Consider the following 16583-nt stretch of genomic DNA (forward strand, 5'->3'; position numbering starts at 1 on the left):
TTGAGGGGAAAGAACACTTCTACTCCTCATGCTGTTTGGAAAAACTTGGAGTTGCTATAAGATCAGCGATGGAAAATTTGCCTGTAATGCCTCGTTTCCCTCTCTCCCTCTTCTTTGGTGCCATAATGGTGAAAAGTGGATTTCCGTAAAGCCAAGAAAAACTTTAAATTAAAAAAGTTAATAGCACCCTTAAAATACAATTATGTCTCTGTGGTGGGCACTGCTGCAAGTTACTCCTAAAGGGAGGGAGAAAAATACCCAGTCTAAAAAGAACAAAAGGAAGGGTTTCTTTTAATTTTGAAAAATGAAAGGGTAGATCTCTTAGCATCAAGTGGGCAGGGCATTGAAAGAAGTAGCACACAGCTGATTTCCAACAGCAGCAGGAGGGAGAGGGAATGAGGCTTTTGACTCCCTCTCTCAGCATCCTATGATTATCAGGTTGGCAGGAAGTGGATAGAAGCAGCCATAAGCTTGTTCCTGACATCTGCAGAAGCTAGTGAATTACAGCTAGATCAAAAGCCAGCTGACGTCACCAGAAAGACTTCCTCTTGCTTCAGTGAGCTTGGATTAAAGACCTTAAAATTGGTTTTAAACTTTGCTCTTTCAGTATTCTTCAAATGTGAAGTGGGTTCCAGAAAGTAAGTTCAAAAGTTGTTTGCAACTGTAAATCAAGTAGTTAGTTGTATAAAGTCTATAGTTTTTAGATGCAATATTAGAGGGTGGTTTGAGGGCCATTTTTAAAATTTGGCTCTAAACAGTATATGTAAAATATTTATTTTTCATATAATAGTTTATTATATTAATCACAAAATATATTTCGCAGGCCGATTGTAATTTTATTGAACCAACTCACATCAGCCTAACCATAGTGGAAGTAAAGGCTTTTGCTAATTTTGTGACCTTTGAGTGCAAGCATCAACCAGCTCATATTAGATACCTACCCAGCTTTAGTATCTAGAGTGCCTATAATATTTGCCTCTAGGGTTTGTGATGTAGTGGGCACAGCTCTCAACACTAATCAATTCCTTTGTACATTGGATCAAGATCAGTTCTATTTGAATGAGAGGGGGAGGGGTTACATTATTATATTAAAGGGTCTAATCAGTGCTTAAACTTTATTAAATTTAGTTTTTGTGCTATAATCACAGAGAGCTCATATAGCATTCATAGTGCTAAACTTTTATCTAAGTTGTTCAAATATTACATTTTAAAGATCTCATATTTACCTGTTGGTGAAAACTGCGGCCTGTATTATAGTATAAAGTGTTTAGATTAAGACTGAAGCAGGCCCTCTAGGATTTTAGTCATTTAATCTTTCTTTATTCAGTTTTGGGATTCAATTATTTAAAACATTTTCAGGACAATATAATGCAGAATTATGAATTTACACCAGGTCTCTATTCTCAACTGTTCAACAAAAATTTGAAGAATGCTGTAGTTAAAAGAAAATAACCCTTTAGTTTTTTTTTTTTTCCTGGGCTACAAGGTGCAAGTCTGTGTGGATTCCTGGTCACTCACTGTATAAAGATCAGAATAAAGTAGAGCTTTATTGAATGCAAGCATATTCTATTCAATAATTAAATAAGGGGTTTTTTGGCCTTATTCACATCTGTTGTAAATATCTCTAGATCCAAATCCTCCTGGTCTTACTCAAGTGAGTAATCTTACTGAGGTAAGTGGAGCTATTCACCTAAATAAGTCCATCAGGACTTGTCTCAGAATAGTTAATAAATGCAATGTGTAACTAATTTGAATCATATATTCTTATTTAGGGAGCTGATAAAGCAAGAGACAAGTGAGGATATAATCCTTTGGGAGGCAACAGAAAGTCTGAATAGATGAATGACAGAAGTAGATGTAGACAGGAAGGCTAAGAACATCCAATCTGATCATATAAATCCTTATGCATTATTTTAGACCATGAAGCTTTGTTTTGTCCCACAGTGCCAGTCAGAATTTTGTATCATAACATGGTATATTCTAAAAGCATACTGTATAGTCTACATGCATCAAATTTTTCTATTTATTTTGTATTGCATATTGCTAAACAACAAGAAATAGCATAGCAGCTATACCTTAATGGGAAACAATTGTTTATTGAACCGATACCCATTATTAATTTAACAATGGAATACAAATGCTTCTGGCAACCAGTGCAATAATTCTGTTTCCTTGTTTACTGAAGGTTTTCCATTGGCTTCAATTGGAGATGAATCCTCCTCCCAGATGGAAAAAGTGATGCTTTTATAACATCTGGAAAGAAACAGCAAGGACATCTTCCTTATGCTGTTATCTTGTGTGCTTTTACTCTCTCTCTCATTCTCTCCCCCCATATATATATATATATAAAATACACACACACACACAAACCCTCTCTAGGTTCTTTTAGTAAGAAGTCAAAAGGATTCTCAATCTTATCATTATCCTAGTCTTTTACAACTCCTTTATGTATGTTTAATAAAAGTAGCCACAAATAATTTTTGTAGTGAGTTATCAGAGAAATGCACACTTGTCTCAGAAGTACGGTGTTGTTTTTGAAACAAACATTTATTTCTTCAAATAAAGATGTGCAAAGGTGTTGGGCCTGTAAAAATAGGTCAGTTATAAAGATGTTTTGGCTCTACTTGAGTTATAACAAAGATGAATTTGGCCCACTGTGGCTACAGAGGGCAATCTTGATATCGTGAATGATAAATATAGTCAAAAATAAAGTTTAGTTCATTAGAAACTTAAGTTACACATTGCCAGCACTATAAATTCAACATCTGTCTTGTATTAAGTTCATAAATTGTCTTTTTGATACTCATATGTACTTATTTTAAATACAAATAGTACTCCTTTGCTTGATATGTAATGGGTATTGTTTTGAAATAAAATGTAACTACAAAGTTTGTTTTTTTCTTATTGTAAAGTAGGATGTGTAATATTGTACTCCACTAGATTAAAAAGCAAAGAGTCAAAAACAGAGCTATAGCTAACTTCTAGGTTTTACTTGATGCAAACAATCACACTACAGTCAATTTGGATACTGTATTTGCACTTGCATTTATAATTTTAGACTCTTCCAAGTCTACCAAAAGCCCTTTTTATGTGAAAAACAGAATAAAGTCAAGTCCAATAAACAGTGAAGATGCAAATTTAATGTCAGTTTTAAATAGATGTGTATAAGGATTAATTACTTATAAAGTAAAACACAAGTTTTGACTATTGCAGACAGAAATCAAAATTGTGTGTATTGTTAATTTTTCATTGAGGAATACTTAGATTCAAAAAGTGCATTAGTCACTTTGAATGTTTAATATTTTACAAGAAGTTGTTCTGCAAGAAAACAAATCATCGGTAATGAAAAACAACGTGCAGCTTATAAGTACTGTGACAAAGTTCCTCCTCTATCTTGGTGGGTCCTGCGCTTATTGGCGGATTTTCTTGCCTCAGAGATTCACCATGTGGGTTGGGGAACAGCCCAGAGACCTTCACCTCTGGAAGAACCCACAGTCCAGGTCAATTGGGAAGTTTGGGGGGAACCCGAGCCCGCCCTCTACTCCGGGTTCCAGCCCAGGGCCCTGTGGACTGCAGCTGTCTATAGTGCCTCCTGTAACAGCTGCATGACAGCTACAACTCCCTGGGCTACTTCCCCATGGCCTCGTCCAAACACCTTCCTTAATCTCACCACAGGACCCTCCTCCTGGTTTCTGATAACGCTTGTGCTCCTCAGTCCTCCAACAGCATACCCTCTCAGCTTCTTGCTCCCAGGTCCTCACACTCACACCACAAACTGAAGTGAGCTCCTTTTAAAACCCAGGTGCCCTGATTAGCTTGCCTTAATTGAGTCTAGCAGCTTCTTCTTAATTGGCTCCAGGTGTCCTAATTAGCCTGCCTGCCTTAACTGGTTCTAGCAGGTTCCTGATTATTCTAGTGCAGCCGCTTCTCTGGTCACTCAGGGAACAGAAAACTACTCATCCAGTGACCAGTATATTTGCCCTTGACCAGACTCCTGTACCCCACTGGTCTGGGACTGTCACAGTACTTAGTGTGCAAACTTTTGAGACATATGACCTTTGTTTCTTAGAAGGCAAACCACATTGCTCCTATCTAAAAAATATAGGGATGTTCTAAAATAATAATAATTAATACCTAGCTCTTATTTAGCAGTTTTATTTGTAGTTCTCAAAGGCCAAAATCCATATAGAGACAAGGTGCCACAGCCTTACCTTGGAAGTGCTGACATTTCTGCCATTGAAGTCCCCAAGGCAGCTACATTTGAGCCTGTGCACAGTTGTCTCAGTCTAGGCACCCGGGTGCCTATCTCATTCCTATGCCTCAGGGAGATTCTCAAACTAGGCATTCCTCTGCCTATTTTGCCTGCAGGGCTCAATCCAGTAGATAACTTCCTTGATGGTAGGATTGCCAACTTTCTACTCACACAAAACCGAACACCCATGTCCTGCCCCCTGCCCCACCCATCCTTCAAGGTCCCGCCCATGTCCTGCCCCTTCTCTGAGGTCCCACCCTCTGCTCACTCCAAATATTTAACAGTGAGGGTAACTGATCATTGGAGAATTCACCATGATCCTTGGTAAATTGTTCCATCACTGGCAATTTTTAAAAATTAATTTAATTTTTTTGGAAGATATGCTCTAGCTCAAATAGGAATCATTTCAGGAAGTTCTCTGGTCTGTGTTATATAGGAGGTCAGCCTGGATAATCACAGTGGTCCCTTCTGGTCTTAGAATCTATGAATCATTGCACCAACTCCATAGAGAAAGTTAGCCTGAGTCATGATGATCAAGCAACCTTAACTTAGGGTCTCCCTTTGCTCTGTGTAATCCCTGATTTCCTGTGTAGCTGTGCTGCCAAGGACTTGGAGATCTAGGAGCTAGTGCATGGACAGAGGCCTCCACATAGGCAGGCCTTTGCCTAACTGAGTTCCCCAAAATGTCCATAGGGATCTCTTTGGAAGCAGATGGTTTCCTGTTCTCTGAGAAGGGAGGGAGAACCGCATCCTCTTAAGGAAAAACTGGCCAACTCTGAAAGGGAACATTGCAGAACCACCGATTTCAGATGCAGGCTATGCCTACCTCATAACTTTGCTTGTAGTTTTTAATTATCCTGAAATTGAAAACATTACACACAGTCCCCAAGATCAGTAATGTAATTAAACCAGCCTGAGGAGAGCTAAAGACATCAGGGAAGAATCTATGGCTGGCAGGGACACGGACAGCATGAAGGTATTCTTAAAGTGTAGTAGGAATAAAATAAATTTTAAATAATGGTATAAGCCCATTACTAGATGGAGATGGTAAAATTGTTAATAATGATGCAGAAGTGTTAAATAAATTTTCTCTTCTGTATTTGGAAAGAAGCAGAATAATGATTTGTATCACATGAGGATGAGAAACTAAGTTCCAGTCTCTTAGTGACTAAGGAGGTTGTTCAACAACAACTACTAGAGATATCACCCGGGACAGGAGTCCTAAAGAGCTGGCTCAGTAGAACTCTGGCACATTGATGTTAATTTTTTAATAAATCTTGAAATACTTGGAAAATTCCTGAAGGCTAATGTTGTGCCAATATTTAAAAAGAGCAATTAGGCTGACCCGGGTATCTATAGGTCAGTTAATCTAATATCAGTGCCGTGAAAAATAATGGAAAAGCTGATATGGGATTCAATAAATAAAAAATTAAAGGGTGGGAATACAATCACTGCCAGTCAACATGGTTTTATAGAAAATAGATCAGACAAACTGAATCTCTTTTTCAGGTGAAACAGACATAGACTTTTCTGAGTTATTCAACTTAATATCACACTACATTCTGAGACTCTGGACAGCAATTGAGTGGCCTGTCTAGTCCTTCCCAATCCTTTGTGGGGTGAGCTCCTCACTTTGGGAAATACCAATTTAGCTACTAGAACACCTGAGTCATTATTCTCTAAAATGGTTCAGGAGCACTGGCTCTGCCATTTGCTAATCTTTCTGAATAGCTCTTTGTTAGTTACATGTTCACAGGAAATAATTTATATGAAACCTGTTCTAATGCCATCTGCTGATATGCTTGTTATAGTCTGGCCCACATGACCTCTCTGGCCACATAGAATAATAACTAGCCTTTCAAGTGTCCTATTAAAGCAAACGAAATTCTGATTAACACTAATGTTAATTGAACCCCAAGCCTCATAGAAAATTAAATGACTGAATTCATAAACTGTTCAAAATAGTGCTGATACTAGAAATACAGGGCTATTATACTCATTACAGTGTATCACAAAGTAATTCTTTTAAGAAGTTAAGACTGTTGCTGACATTTTCTTTTTATTATGCAAAGCTTCACTTTTAAAGAATGTTAAAAACAGTTTAGATGACAAGACAAAAGAGGGGATGAATTTGCAATTCCCTTTTAAGAACAAAATAAACTATCGGTTTATGAAACTGATAGCCTTCTTCAGAAACTAGCTACTGACCTTGCTCTGAGCCCACATGACATTTTCATGAACTGGACTCTATACTTCTTACCTGAACTCCTAAACTGTATCACCACTGAGCAAAACAAATATCACTGTAAACAAGATAACCGGAAAACCAAAGCAAAAATTAGATAAAATTCAGGAAATAGTCAAGGTAATCATTTTCTTATATGAGGGAGTGGGAAACAACCAGCTTCAGAAAATGGCTGTTTTTGTCATTTTGTTATTGTTTGTTTGTTGACCCAGACTATCAATAGTATTTGCTCATCCTTAGAGTGAGACGGATGGGAGATGTTCTATTCTAATTGATTAACCACATGAGGGGGAAATAAAGGAACTCCTGTCTCGGGTACATGTATACTGGTGATCTTCCTGACAATAATTTACAAAATAACCATGTAGAAATGTTTTTCACTAGCCTGTTTTGTCTTTACAAGGGTTAACTAAGGCTGATTTTTGTAAAGTTGATTATGGGATTTGTACCCCAATTCCCTAGAAAGGGAAAGAAACAATAGTTTTAAGTTACGTCTGAACTTTGAGATGGCAGTATAATTTCTATCTTGAAGAGACATACTCCCACTAGAGTCATTAAGCAAGCACATTAAAATTAGAGTATAGCTGCAGCAGCATGAGCAGCAGAATGGACTATCCATGCCAAGTCCGTTTCTATGGTCTTGGGGTGGCTAGCCCCTTGGTCATTCTACCTCAAACAGAGCTAGTGTGGGTATGTCTTCTCAAGCTAGGAATCACATCCCAAGCTATAAGTGTAGACATACCCTATGATTCCTTGTAAAACCTTAAAAATATGGTATTAAAAAGGGAGGCCTATAAATGCCAAACATGAAATCATATCTAAAATAATAGTAGAATTCCAAGAAAGCTGTAAATAGTCTGCAAAAAGAAGAACAGGAGTACTTGTGGCACCTTAGAGACTCACAAATTTATTAGAGCATAGTACATAGTACAAGTACTCCTGTTCTTTTTGCGGATACAGACTAACACAGCTGCTACTCTGAAACCTGTAAATAGTCTGGTAATTACATCACCAATGAAGTCTCCTGTTGTTTGGGACAATAAACATATGAAAGAGATGAAAGGGCTTTTGCCATCTCATTCTAAGATAGAGGATGTTATGGTAAGGATATGGATTAAGGATATTTTGGAGATGAGTTAGGCTTTCCTAACAATGAAGCTAGCAATAAAGTTAAGTGCAAAATTCTGGTTAAAAATTAGCCTAAAAGAGAATCAATATACTACATATTAAAAAGATTGAAAATTGGGTTATAGATCTCAAAAAATAATTGTAAATGGAGCTTAATAATCAAATGGGTGTTTTTCTAGTGGGGTCCTGGCTCAGTGCTACTGAATGTTTATATCATTGATCTGGAAGAAAATATCAAAACGTTGCTTATAAAGTTTGAAGATAACACAAAGATTGGTGGAGCCTTAAATAATGATGAGTATAGGACACGTAGACGGAGTGATCTGGATTTCTTAGTAAATTGCATGCAATAAACAATGCATCTTTTAATTTAGCCAAATACAAGATCATACGTCTTGGAACAACAAATACAGAACTTACAATGGGAATATATCCTGGAAAACAATGACTGTGAGGAGGACTTGGGCATGATTGTGGATAGCCAGCTGAACCTTAAAAGTCCAGTGTGATACTGGGTCTAAAAGAGCTAATGTGATCCTTGATATATAAGCACAGGCATGTTGAGTAGGAATAAAGAGGTGGTATTACTTCGGTATACAGCATTAGTAAGATCATCCTCTAGTCAGAGGACAAACATTCAAATGGCCTGTTGTAGCCCAGGACTGACAATGCTCTGCATTGTCCAAGACAGGAATATATCACTACCTTAGTCTTGAAAAGTATTTTGAGCTAATGACAGAAAGTGTGTATAAATAGCATTTTGGTAACAGGTGCAGGTCTCTGAAAGTCAGTTATATGGTGTTTTTGATATTTCTAACTTTGGGATATGTTCACACAAAACTCAATTTTTGTTGTAGTTAACTGTTTCTGCAGCTTGTTGTTTTGGAGAACCTTCATGAAACACTATCTGATATCTTTAGATATTGACATGTACAACTTTGTGGCTTCATTGTCCAGTTTATAAAAACAGACTGTCTTCGTTGTAAAAACTTGTCATCCTGTATATATAAGGAGAATGAATGAACAAACATTAGGTTCATTTAAACTCAGGTGTAACTGCATTAACTTTAATGGAGGGATGAATTTCATGGATGAATTTGGTCCCCCAATATTTTCCCTACCTGTTATAATTTTCAAATCACACATATATAAGCACCGTGTATTGCCTGGTTTACCTTCTAGCATGTATGGCTGAGTCTCTAGGCAGGAGCATCCTTTTTCTCTCTCCTTCTATGAAGAAAGAGGAAGATTTTAGAAGACCCATGTCCTGAGTGAGAAACTGAAAGAGGATAGAGGTGCATCCTACTTCTAGTACACAGATATACAGATATTGATATTAGGTTTGGAGTGCAAAAGAGGGTACTTTTATTAAGATAGTCTACTCAGCTGTGTACTCATTAAAGAAACCTTTAGACAAAAGTAATGGGAAGCTAATGCTTTCATCAGTCAATTCATGGCGTCCCTAAGATTATATGCTGTCTGGAATATTCTTTGGGTGAAAACCCACCACCACTGAAGTCAATAGGAGTTTTGCTATTGACTTTAATGGGAACAGGATTTCACTCTTTGACAGGAATGATCTGCAGTCAGCTAAACCTGCAGAAATTATAATTTGGATTAGGAGAGATGTAAACCATCACAAATTAACATTTTGACAAGGTGGCTCTGAAATTCAACATTGCTCTCTGATGAGTGTATACACATAATACAGTGAGTACCAATTGATTTTAATTTTAAGAGACTCCTTTTATGGGTCATTAATTTTCATACTATTGTAAAATGGTTTACTCCACCAGGAAAATGTTTACCAGGCCAAAGTTGCACATTTTCAACTTGAATTTTAGAAAACATCACAAAGATTTAGATATACTTATAGGAAACACTTGGGTGAGGAGACAGGGATTGCTACTGTGCAAACGGAACTTTGGTAGATCAGAAATGTAAAATTGTCTATATCAATTTAAAGTACCTCTAGGAGATTTCTTTTTGTTTAAGGGGAAACCTTAGCTGGGAAAGGGCTTCAGAATAATCTTCCCAGGTGTAGGGGAACTGTTTCAGGAAATGATTAATTATGAAGGAGTGGCTGTGCTTCTATCATGTACAAGATAGAGGACTATGTGCCTTGCTCCTCTTGGTCAGAATGATTATTCACGGTTGAAAAGATCTGAGTGCTAGCAGGGTCAGCATTATTACTTTTGTTAATCTTGGTATAGTGCAATGTTTCTTATTTAATGCTTGTTATCTGTATTCCTTTATGCTATGAAAAGAAAAAAAATCTGCTGCCTTATCTTCCAATTATAGAGTGCAACTGAGATCATGCGAAGTGGGACCACAGGAGTGGGAGTATGCCAGTAATGATGAGTTCTTTTTTTCTCCCATCTGCTGTTAAGTAGTTGTCACCTTGTTTATTCTCTAAAATTACTAACTGCCACAGTTCAATCACATAAAAGCAAAACAACCCTTCCCTCCTCCAAGCACTTTCACAATTTTTGTCTGTAATATGTTTAATAGATAAATGAATTAAGGCTTATATTTTTTTTAAGCTCTAAATTGTGGGCACCCTCCCACCTAGGCTCTACCTTCCACAAATATCGAGTCCTATCAGGTCTTTTAAAATCTACTAGTATGCTCTTGTTAGAAGAGAAATTTTCTGGACCATCAGCAAATCATTTTCAGTAGCAGGCCCTTACCTGTGATGTTCACAGGGCTGGCGCTTCCACTAGGCAACTCTAGCAGTCACGTAGGGCGGCAGGATGTGGGGGGTGGCATTTCGCCACCCTCTGCAGAATTTCGGTGGTGAGGGGCTTCTTCTGCTCCAGGTCGTCGGCGGATATTCGACGGCGGGTCCTTCACTTGCTCCGGGATGCGCCGCCGAAGTGCCCCGAAGACCCGGAGCGGAAGGACCTCCGCCGCTGAGAACGCAGCTTCAGAGGAGGAGCTGCCGCTGATTACTGTGGAGGAGCGCTGCCGCCTAGGGCGGCAAAAGCCCTGGTGCCGCTCCTGGATGTTCACCACCTCTAATGGCATGCCAAAGCGTGAGTTTGGTGGCCCTGTGGGCACAGAATAAGGTCTATCTATTTACCCATGCTTTTAATTGAAAAACATCAAAACACGTTTCAGGGGAAGTAACTGTACTGGGTCAGGTATATGAGTGACTCATACTATTGTATTTATCTCTTTAAATGAATGGTAGTAGTCTGGATGCCAGATGATGATGGGTGCCATAGACAATAATACATACAAATAGATAATTCCCTTTGGTACATCTATTTTTGTAACAACTGCCATAATTATAAATAATTAAACATGCCTTACATGCAATGCTATAATTCCTATACTGAAAAGCAAAAATAAAAAACAAAAACCTCTAGTAATTCTAAATAATCACTAATAAATTACAATTACCCTGTTTACGTATACAAAATTTCAACCATTTATTATAGTAATAAAAGTATTATGAAAAATGGAACTGAATTTAATTTGGTGTAGGAGTGTGTGGCCATCTCTTCCAGTCAGTCTCGGACAGAAGCCATGCCCCCTTGCTCTCAGATCGACAGCAAGACAAGGGTTATTGGGAAATTACCAGTCTCTAAGGCCTGGTCCTCTAGGCCAGTGGTTTCAAACTTTTTTTCTGGTGACCCAGCTGAAGAAAATTGTTGATGCCCATGACCCAATGGAGCTAGGGATGAGGAGTTTGGGGTGTGGGAGGGGCTCAGAGTTGGGGTCCAGGAGTGAGGGGTGTGGAGTGGGGCCAGGAATGAGGGGTTCACAGTGTGGGAGGGGGCTCTTGGCTGACGCAGGGGGTTGGGGTGTGGGAGGGGATCAGGGTTCTGGGCTGGGGATGCAGGCTCTGGGGTGGGGCTAGGAATTAGGGGTTTGGGGTGCAGGAAGGGGCTCTGGTATGGGAGGGGCGCTCAGGGCTGGGGCAGGGGATTGGGGCACAGGGTTGGGGCACAGTGTTACCTCGGGCGGCTCCCCGTCAGTGGCGCAGCAGGGGGGCTAAGGTAGGCTTCCTGCCTGTCCTGGCACCGCGGGCCGCGCTGCACCCCAGAACCAGACCAGCAGGTTCGGCTCCTAAGTGGAGGCGTGCAAGCTCTCACCCTCAGGCACCGCCCCCCCCCCCAGCTCCCATTGGTCAGTTCCCAGCCAATGGGAGTGTGGAGCTGGTGCTCAGGGTGCGGGCAGCACGCAGAGCCCTGTACCCCCCTTCCTTCCCCCCGCACCTCGGAGCCAGACCTGCTGCTGGCCGCTTCCAGGGCATAACGCGGTGTCAGAACAGGTAGGGACTAGCCTGCCTCTTAGCCGGGCAGCACTGCCGATGGACTTTTAACAGTCCGGTCGGTGGTGCTGACCAGAGCCACTGTGACCCAGTGCCTTACATTCCATGACCCAGTACTGGGTTGCAACCCACAGTTTGAAAACCATTGCTCTAGACAAGGCCAAGCAGCAGTAGTCCAGGATTCTGGCCTCAGGCAGGGCAGAGCAAGAAACAGTCTAGCGAGCTCAGGCCCCCAGGCAGTGCACAGCACCAAACAGACAATTTGACAACCTGGCTCTGGCAGATGGCAGACAAATGCCAGCCTCCTGGCCTAAGGTGGGGAGGCTGCCACCCCAGGGTGGGGTTGGCAGCAGAAGGTAGGGGGACCCAGGCCCACCCTACTCCACCAGGTCCCAGCCCAGGGCCCTAACATTGGAGGATGGTTCCGCCATTGGGTCAGCAAGAATCCGGTCAACACACGCTGACCTGGATTCAGGCAACAACCCAAGCAGACTATAGTCTAGTGTCCCTGGGCTACTTCCTACAACTCCTTCGTTCAGTACCTTGGTTCCATGGGTGTCCTCTGTCTCCCTGGAGTAGATAGCCAGCGACACTCCTAGCAGTTCCTCGGCACCCGTGTTGGCTGGTGGCTCTGGCAGCTCTGGCAAGTCTTCAGCACTGCAGGGATCCTCTTGGGCTCCAGCCCCTGCAGTGGATGGGAGGTATCTGTCTCTCTGGTGGTTCCAGCCCAACTGTGCTGAAGGGCCCACCTTTTATACTTTCTGTTCTGCCCCTCTGCATCTAGTAGGGCAGGCACTGGTGTCCTGAGTCTGCCCACCAGGATGGGGGGTGGGGGTTCCTCCTCATCAGTAATCTATTGTACACAGTAAATTTGAATTAAATAAGTACAGATTTTGTTGATCCTGTCTGAAAACAAGCTTCTTTAATGCCAAACACTAGCAGAGGAATAGCTGGTGAAGCTTGTGCAGGTGTACAGGGGCCCATATGTTTTAGAGGGCCCCAGGAGGCTCAAATATTTTTATCATTATCAAGGTTTGTCACAGTATGAAAAAGTCATGGATAGTGTTTGTTTGTCCGTTACATTTTTATGTACACCCCTCACTCCTGCACCCCAACTGTGACTCACCTCACAGCAATGGATCTTGAGTGCCATGGGGCGGGGCCCAGCATTCTGCTCTGGGCATTGCAATCTGGCACATAGGGTTGCAGCACTGCCCAGGTTTGGCCCACTTGACCCTCCATTATGATGTGTGTGGGGGAAAGGCCAAACTTCAGGGAGTGGTGTTTATATGGAGCACAAGGTCCCAGAAATCATAGAATATCAGGGTTGGAAGGGACCTCAGGAGGTCATCTAGTCCAATCCCCTGCTCAAAGCAGGACCAATCCTCAGACAGATTTTTGACCCACATCCCTAAATGGCACCAGCAAGGATTGAACTCACAACCCTGGGTTTAGCAGGCCAATGCTCAAACCACTGAGCTATCCCTCATCAAGGCAGAAGGTCAGGTGGACCAATCCTGAGTGGTACTGCAACCCTCTGCGCTAGAGTGCAATGCCCAGAGCAGGGGACACAGGAGCCACTTGGGCTGCTGTTGTGAGTGAGTGCAGGTCAGGCCTACTCTTCAATCTCCTCTCCCTCCACCCAGCCCTCCCCTCTGCACCAGGCCAGGATTAGGGTTTTGATGTCAGTCGGGGGAGGGAAAGGGTGCTACTGCTGATGGTGCTGCTGTGGGACAGCCTAGGACCCACTTTTGTTCCTCCACCACTGATGCCACATAATTCATGAGAGTTTTTATGTACTTAAAAATATGTGACTGTTTACCACTTGTGAATAACACAAAAAATGTATATTGGCATTTATCACAATAGTGCAATTTACACATAAGATGAACAGGAATAGGCAACAATCAGCATCTTGCTCTCATGACTGTTATGACCAGCAATGGCTCCAGAACCGGCTCAAAACTCCACTTACCCTTTAAACTGAATCTCTATTAATTACTATTGTTATTAATTGAGTGTTGTCCATATACTTTGTGTTGTAACCTGTCCTGAGGTTTGGAAGTTTAATAATAAATAATACTAAAAAATTGTTTACTGCCCAAAAACCCACGGACCACTTACTAGAAAATATTTAACAGTAATGGGTCACATGCAGCTCTCATTGATATCTTTACAAACCCATGGGTTTAATGGGATTACAGAGGTGTGACTGAGAGTAGGCAATATTCAACTATCTTGCACCCAGTCTGCAAGTTACGTAAAAACAGATACAGCACTAAGAAGGCATCACTGCATCTGGACGAGACAGTAATATGGATATGGGCATTGTCAGTTCATTAATAACACCTCAAACCATACCACCTTACCAATGTGATTCCAGAACTTCAGCATGTAGAAATAGATTTCATGGAGCTGTGTGAGAAGTTTGCCCCAACTCTCCAGTGCCAGAACACATGAATGAGGGAGGCCATACCACCACAGAAGTGGGTTGCAATTGCCCTCTGGAAGCTGGCTACTCACACTGCTACAGGTCCATGGTAAACCAGTTTGGTATTAGCAAATCAACTGTTGGGATGCTGGTAGAGGAGGCTTTTGAGGCAATTCTCACTGTGGTTTACCTGTGGGTGGTGGGCATAAGACATATACCTGAAATAATAGCTGGCTTTCAGACAATGGGGTTCCCAAACTGCACTGGGGCCATTAATAGCACACATGTGTCCATAGTTTCCCTGCCACAAGGAGCAAGCAAATATGTCAACCACAAAGGGCACTACTCCCTGGTTCTGCAGATCTTTGTCAGCCATAGAGGCAGGGTCATAAACACCAAAGTGAGAAGTATGGGAAAAATTCATGACACCAGGGTGCTAAAGAGATTTGGCCTTTGCCTGCTGGAAGAAGCAGGACCCTTATTCCCTCCTAATGACATTGTTATGAATGGGGTACCCTGTGCCCACCATTCTTTTAGGGGACTGTGGTGGGGCGAGTACCCCACCCCCATGTGAGATGGGGCTAGAGTAGGCCAGAGAGGCTGTGCAGGCTGGCAGCCAATCAGGAAAGGGCTTACTGAGGGCCAATCAGGGCTGAGATTGGAGACAGCCAATCAGGGCTCAGCTTGGCCCTATATAAAGGCTGTCCAGAAGAGCAGCAGGCAGTCTGTCCCAGGCCTTTGACAGGGGAATGTCTGTCTCCAGAGGTGGGAGACTAGCACCCAGGGCAGGGCAGGGAGAGCAGAAGGGAACTCCAGCCCGATATCTGCCAGGCTGCAGGCCCTGAGGGGAAGGGCCTAGCTGGTGTGAGGGGCCAAAGGCCAAGTGGCCCAGGGATGTGGACAGACAGAGGGGAGAGAAGGAGGACAGCGAGGCTGCTGCCAGAGGGTCCCTGGGCTGGGACCCAGAGTAGAGGGTGGGCCTGGGGTCTTCCCCCCCCCCCTTGCAGTACACCCAGCCATAGGGAGTGGCCCTTATAGACTATGCCAGATCCCTGGTGGGTGGGGTGCAGAGAGACTGCTGATCAAACCCTCCCCCCCCTACCCCCCGGAAGGGGGGGTGGATGGATTAAGGGGCACTGCTGGAGGGCAGCGGCTCGAAAAGGATGCCGCGAGCTGGTGAGTGATGTGGGCTCAGATGCCAACTGAGGGCGAGATGATGGATGGGACACCACCAGGAGGGGGCGCTCCACTGGACAGAGCTAATTCCCAGAGACAACTAGCAGGAGGTGTCAGGTGGTGAGTCCCAACACTGTCGCAGGGACCCTGTCTACCTTCTCCTACCATGGTTCATGAAACTGTGCCTTGAGCTCAGATGGTCTGACAAGAGAAGCTTCAATAACACACTTGGTAGTTAAAGGACGGTGATGGATTGCACATTTAACAAAGTCATTGCAGGCACCCTAGCTTCCAGTTTACAAATTGGAATTAACATGTATGAAGGCTGAAGTGAAGTGCAAATGTATGTATTCAAAACACTGAAAACATGCTAGATGGTGAATGTATATGAACTGTGAATACACATTCTCAGAGGACAGTCTCACTAGTAGTGGGAATGTCTCTTTTAAAAGCACCTCCTGTTTTCCTTCCCCCTGGCAGGATGTGGCACATGGCTGCACAGCTTGTGTGGGTTGTACAGGGTTGTACACCTATGCACTCCAGTTCAAAATGTTGTCCATTGACCAGGCAAAGCCAGAGTTGTGCAGTGCTTGCACTGGTTGTAGGATGATGTAGTATGGCAAACATCAGCAATGACATAGGGACCAGTACTGGAGCTGGTGGTGAAGGCAACTCTGGAACTGCTATTGGAGCTCGTAGCTAGACCCTGTTGGCAACCAGTTGATCAGCCGTTCCATCCCCTACTGGTCCTGCTCCCTATTCCTACTGACTTCCTCCAAGGATTTGTCTATCAGTCTCTTCTCCCACAGCATGTTCCACTCCTCCTTCACCCTCTGGTTCTCCAGGTGAACACCACTCTTGTGAGCCATGTCCTCACACATCTTGTTACTAGCCCACTTCCTTTTCCTCCACTGATGGACAGTCCAGTCCCTGATAGCAATGGATGGGAGTGTGGGCCTATCTGAGCTGGAATTGCCAACAATGAAAGAGAATATTATTTTTTTCAAGGGGGAGGAGGGGGAGAATTCATCACGCTTTATATTCTGCATCAAGAGAAGACCACAGTTTGAAA

General features: G+C 42.6%; 1 protein-coding gene across 1 annotated transcript in view; it reads right to left on the reverse strand.

Annotated features, from left to right (window-relative positions):
• The window catches only part of LOC128831293 (SCAN domain-containing protein 3-like), a 29785-nt gene extending 13405 nt beyond the window's left edge, over positions 1 to 16380 (reverse strand). Inside the window, exon 1 of the mRNA XM_054017610.1 lies at positions 16278 to 16380. Coding sequence (XP_053873585.1) covers positions 16278 to 16380 — 103 coding nt within the window. The remainder of the gene's footprint in view (positions 1 to 16277) is intronic.
• Between the last annotated feature and the right edge of the window lie 203 nt (positions 16381 to 16583).

The sequence above is a fragment of the Malaclemys terrapin genome, chromosome 2 (genome assembly GCF_027887155.1).
Source record: "Malaclemys terrapin pileata isolate rMalTer1 chromosome 2, rMalTer1.hap1, whole genome shotgun sequence".
Classification (NCBI taxonomy): domain Eukaryota; kingdom Metazoa; phylum Chordata; order Testudines; family Emydidae; genus Malaclemys; species Malaclemys terrapin.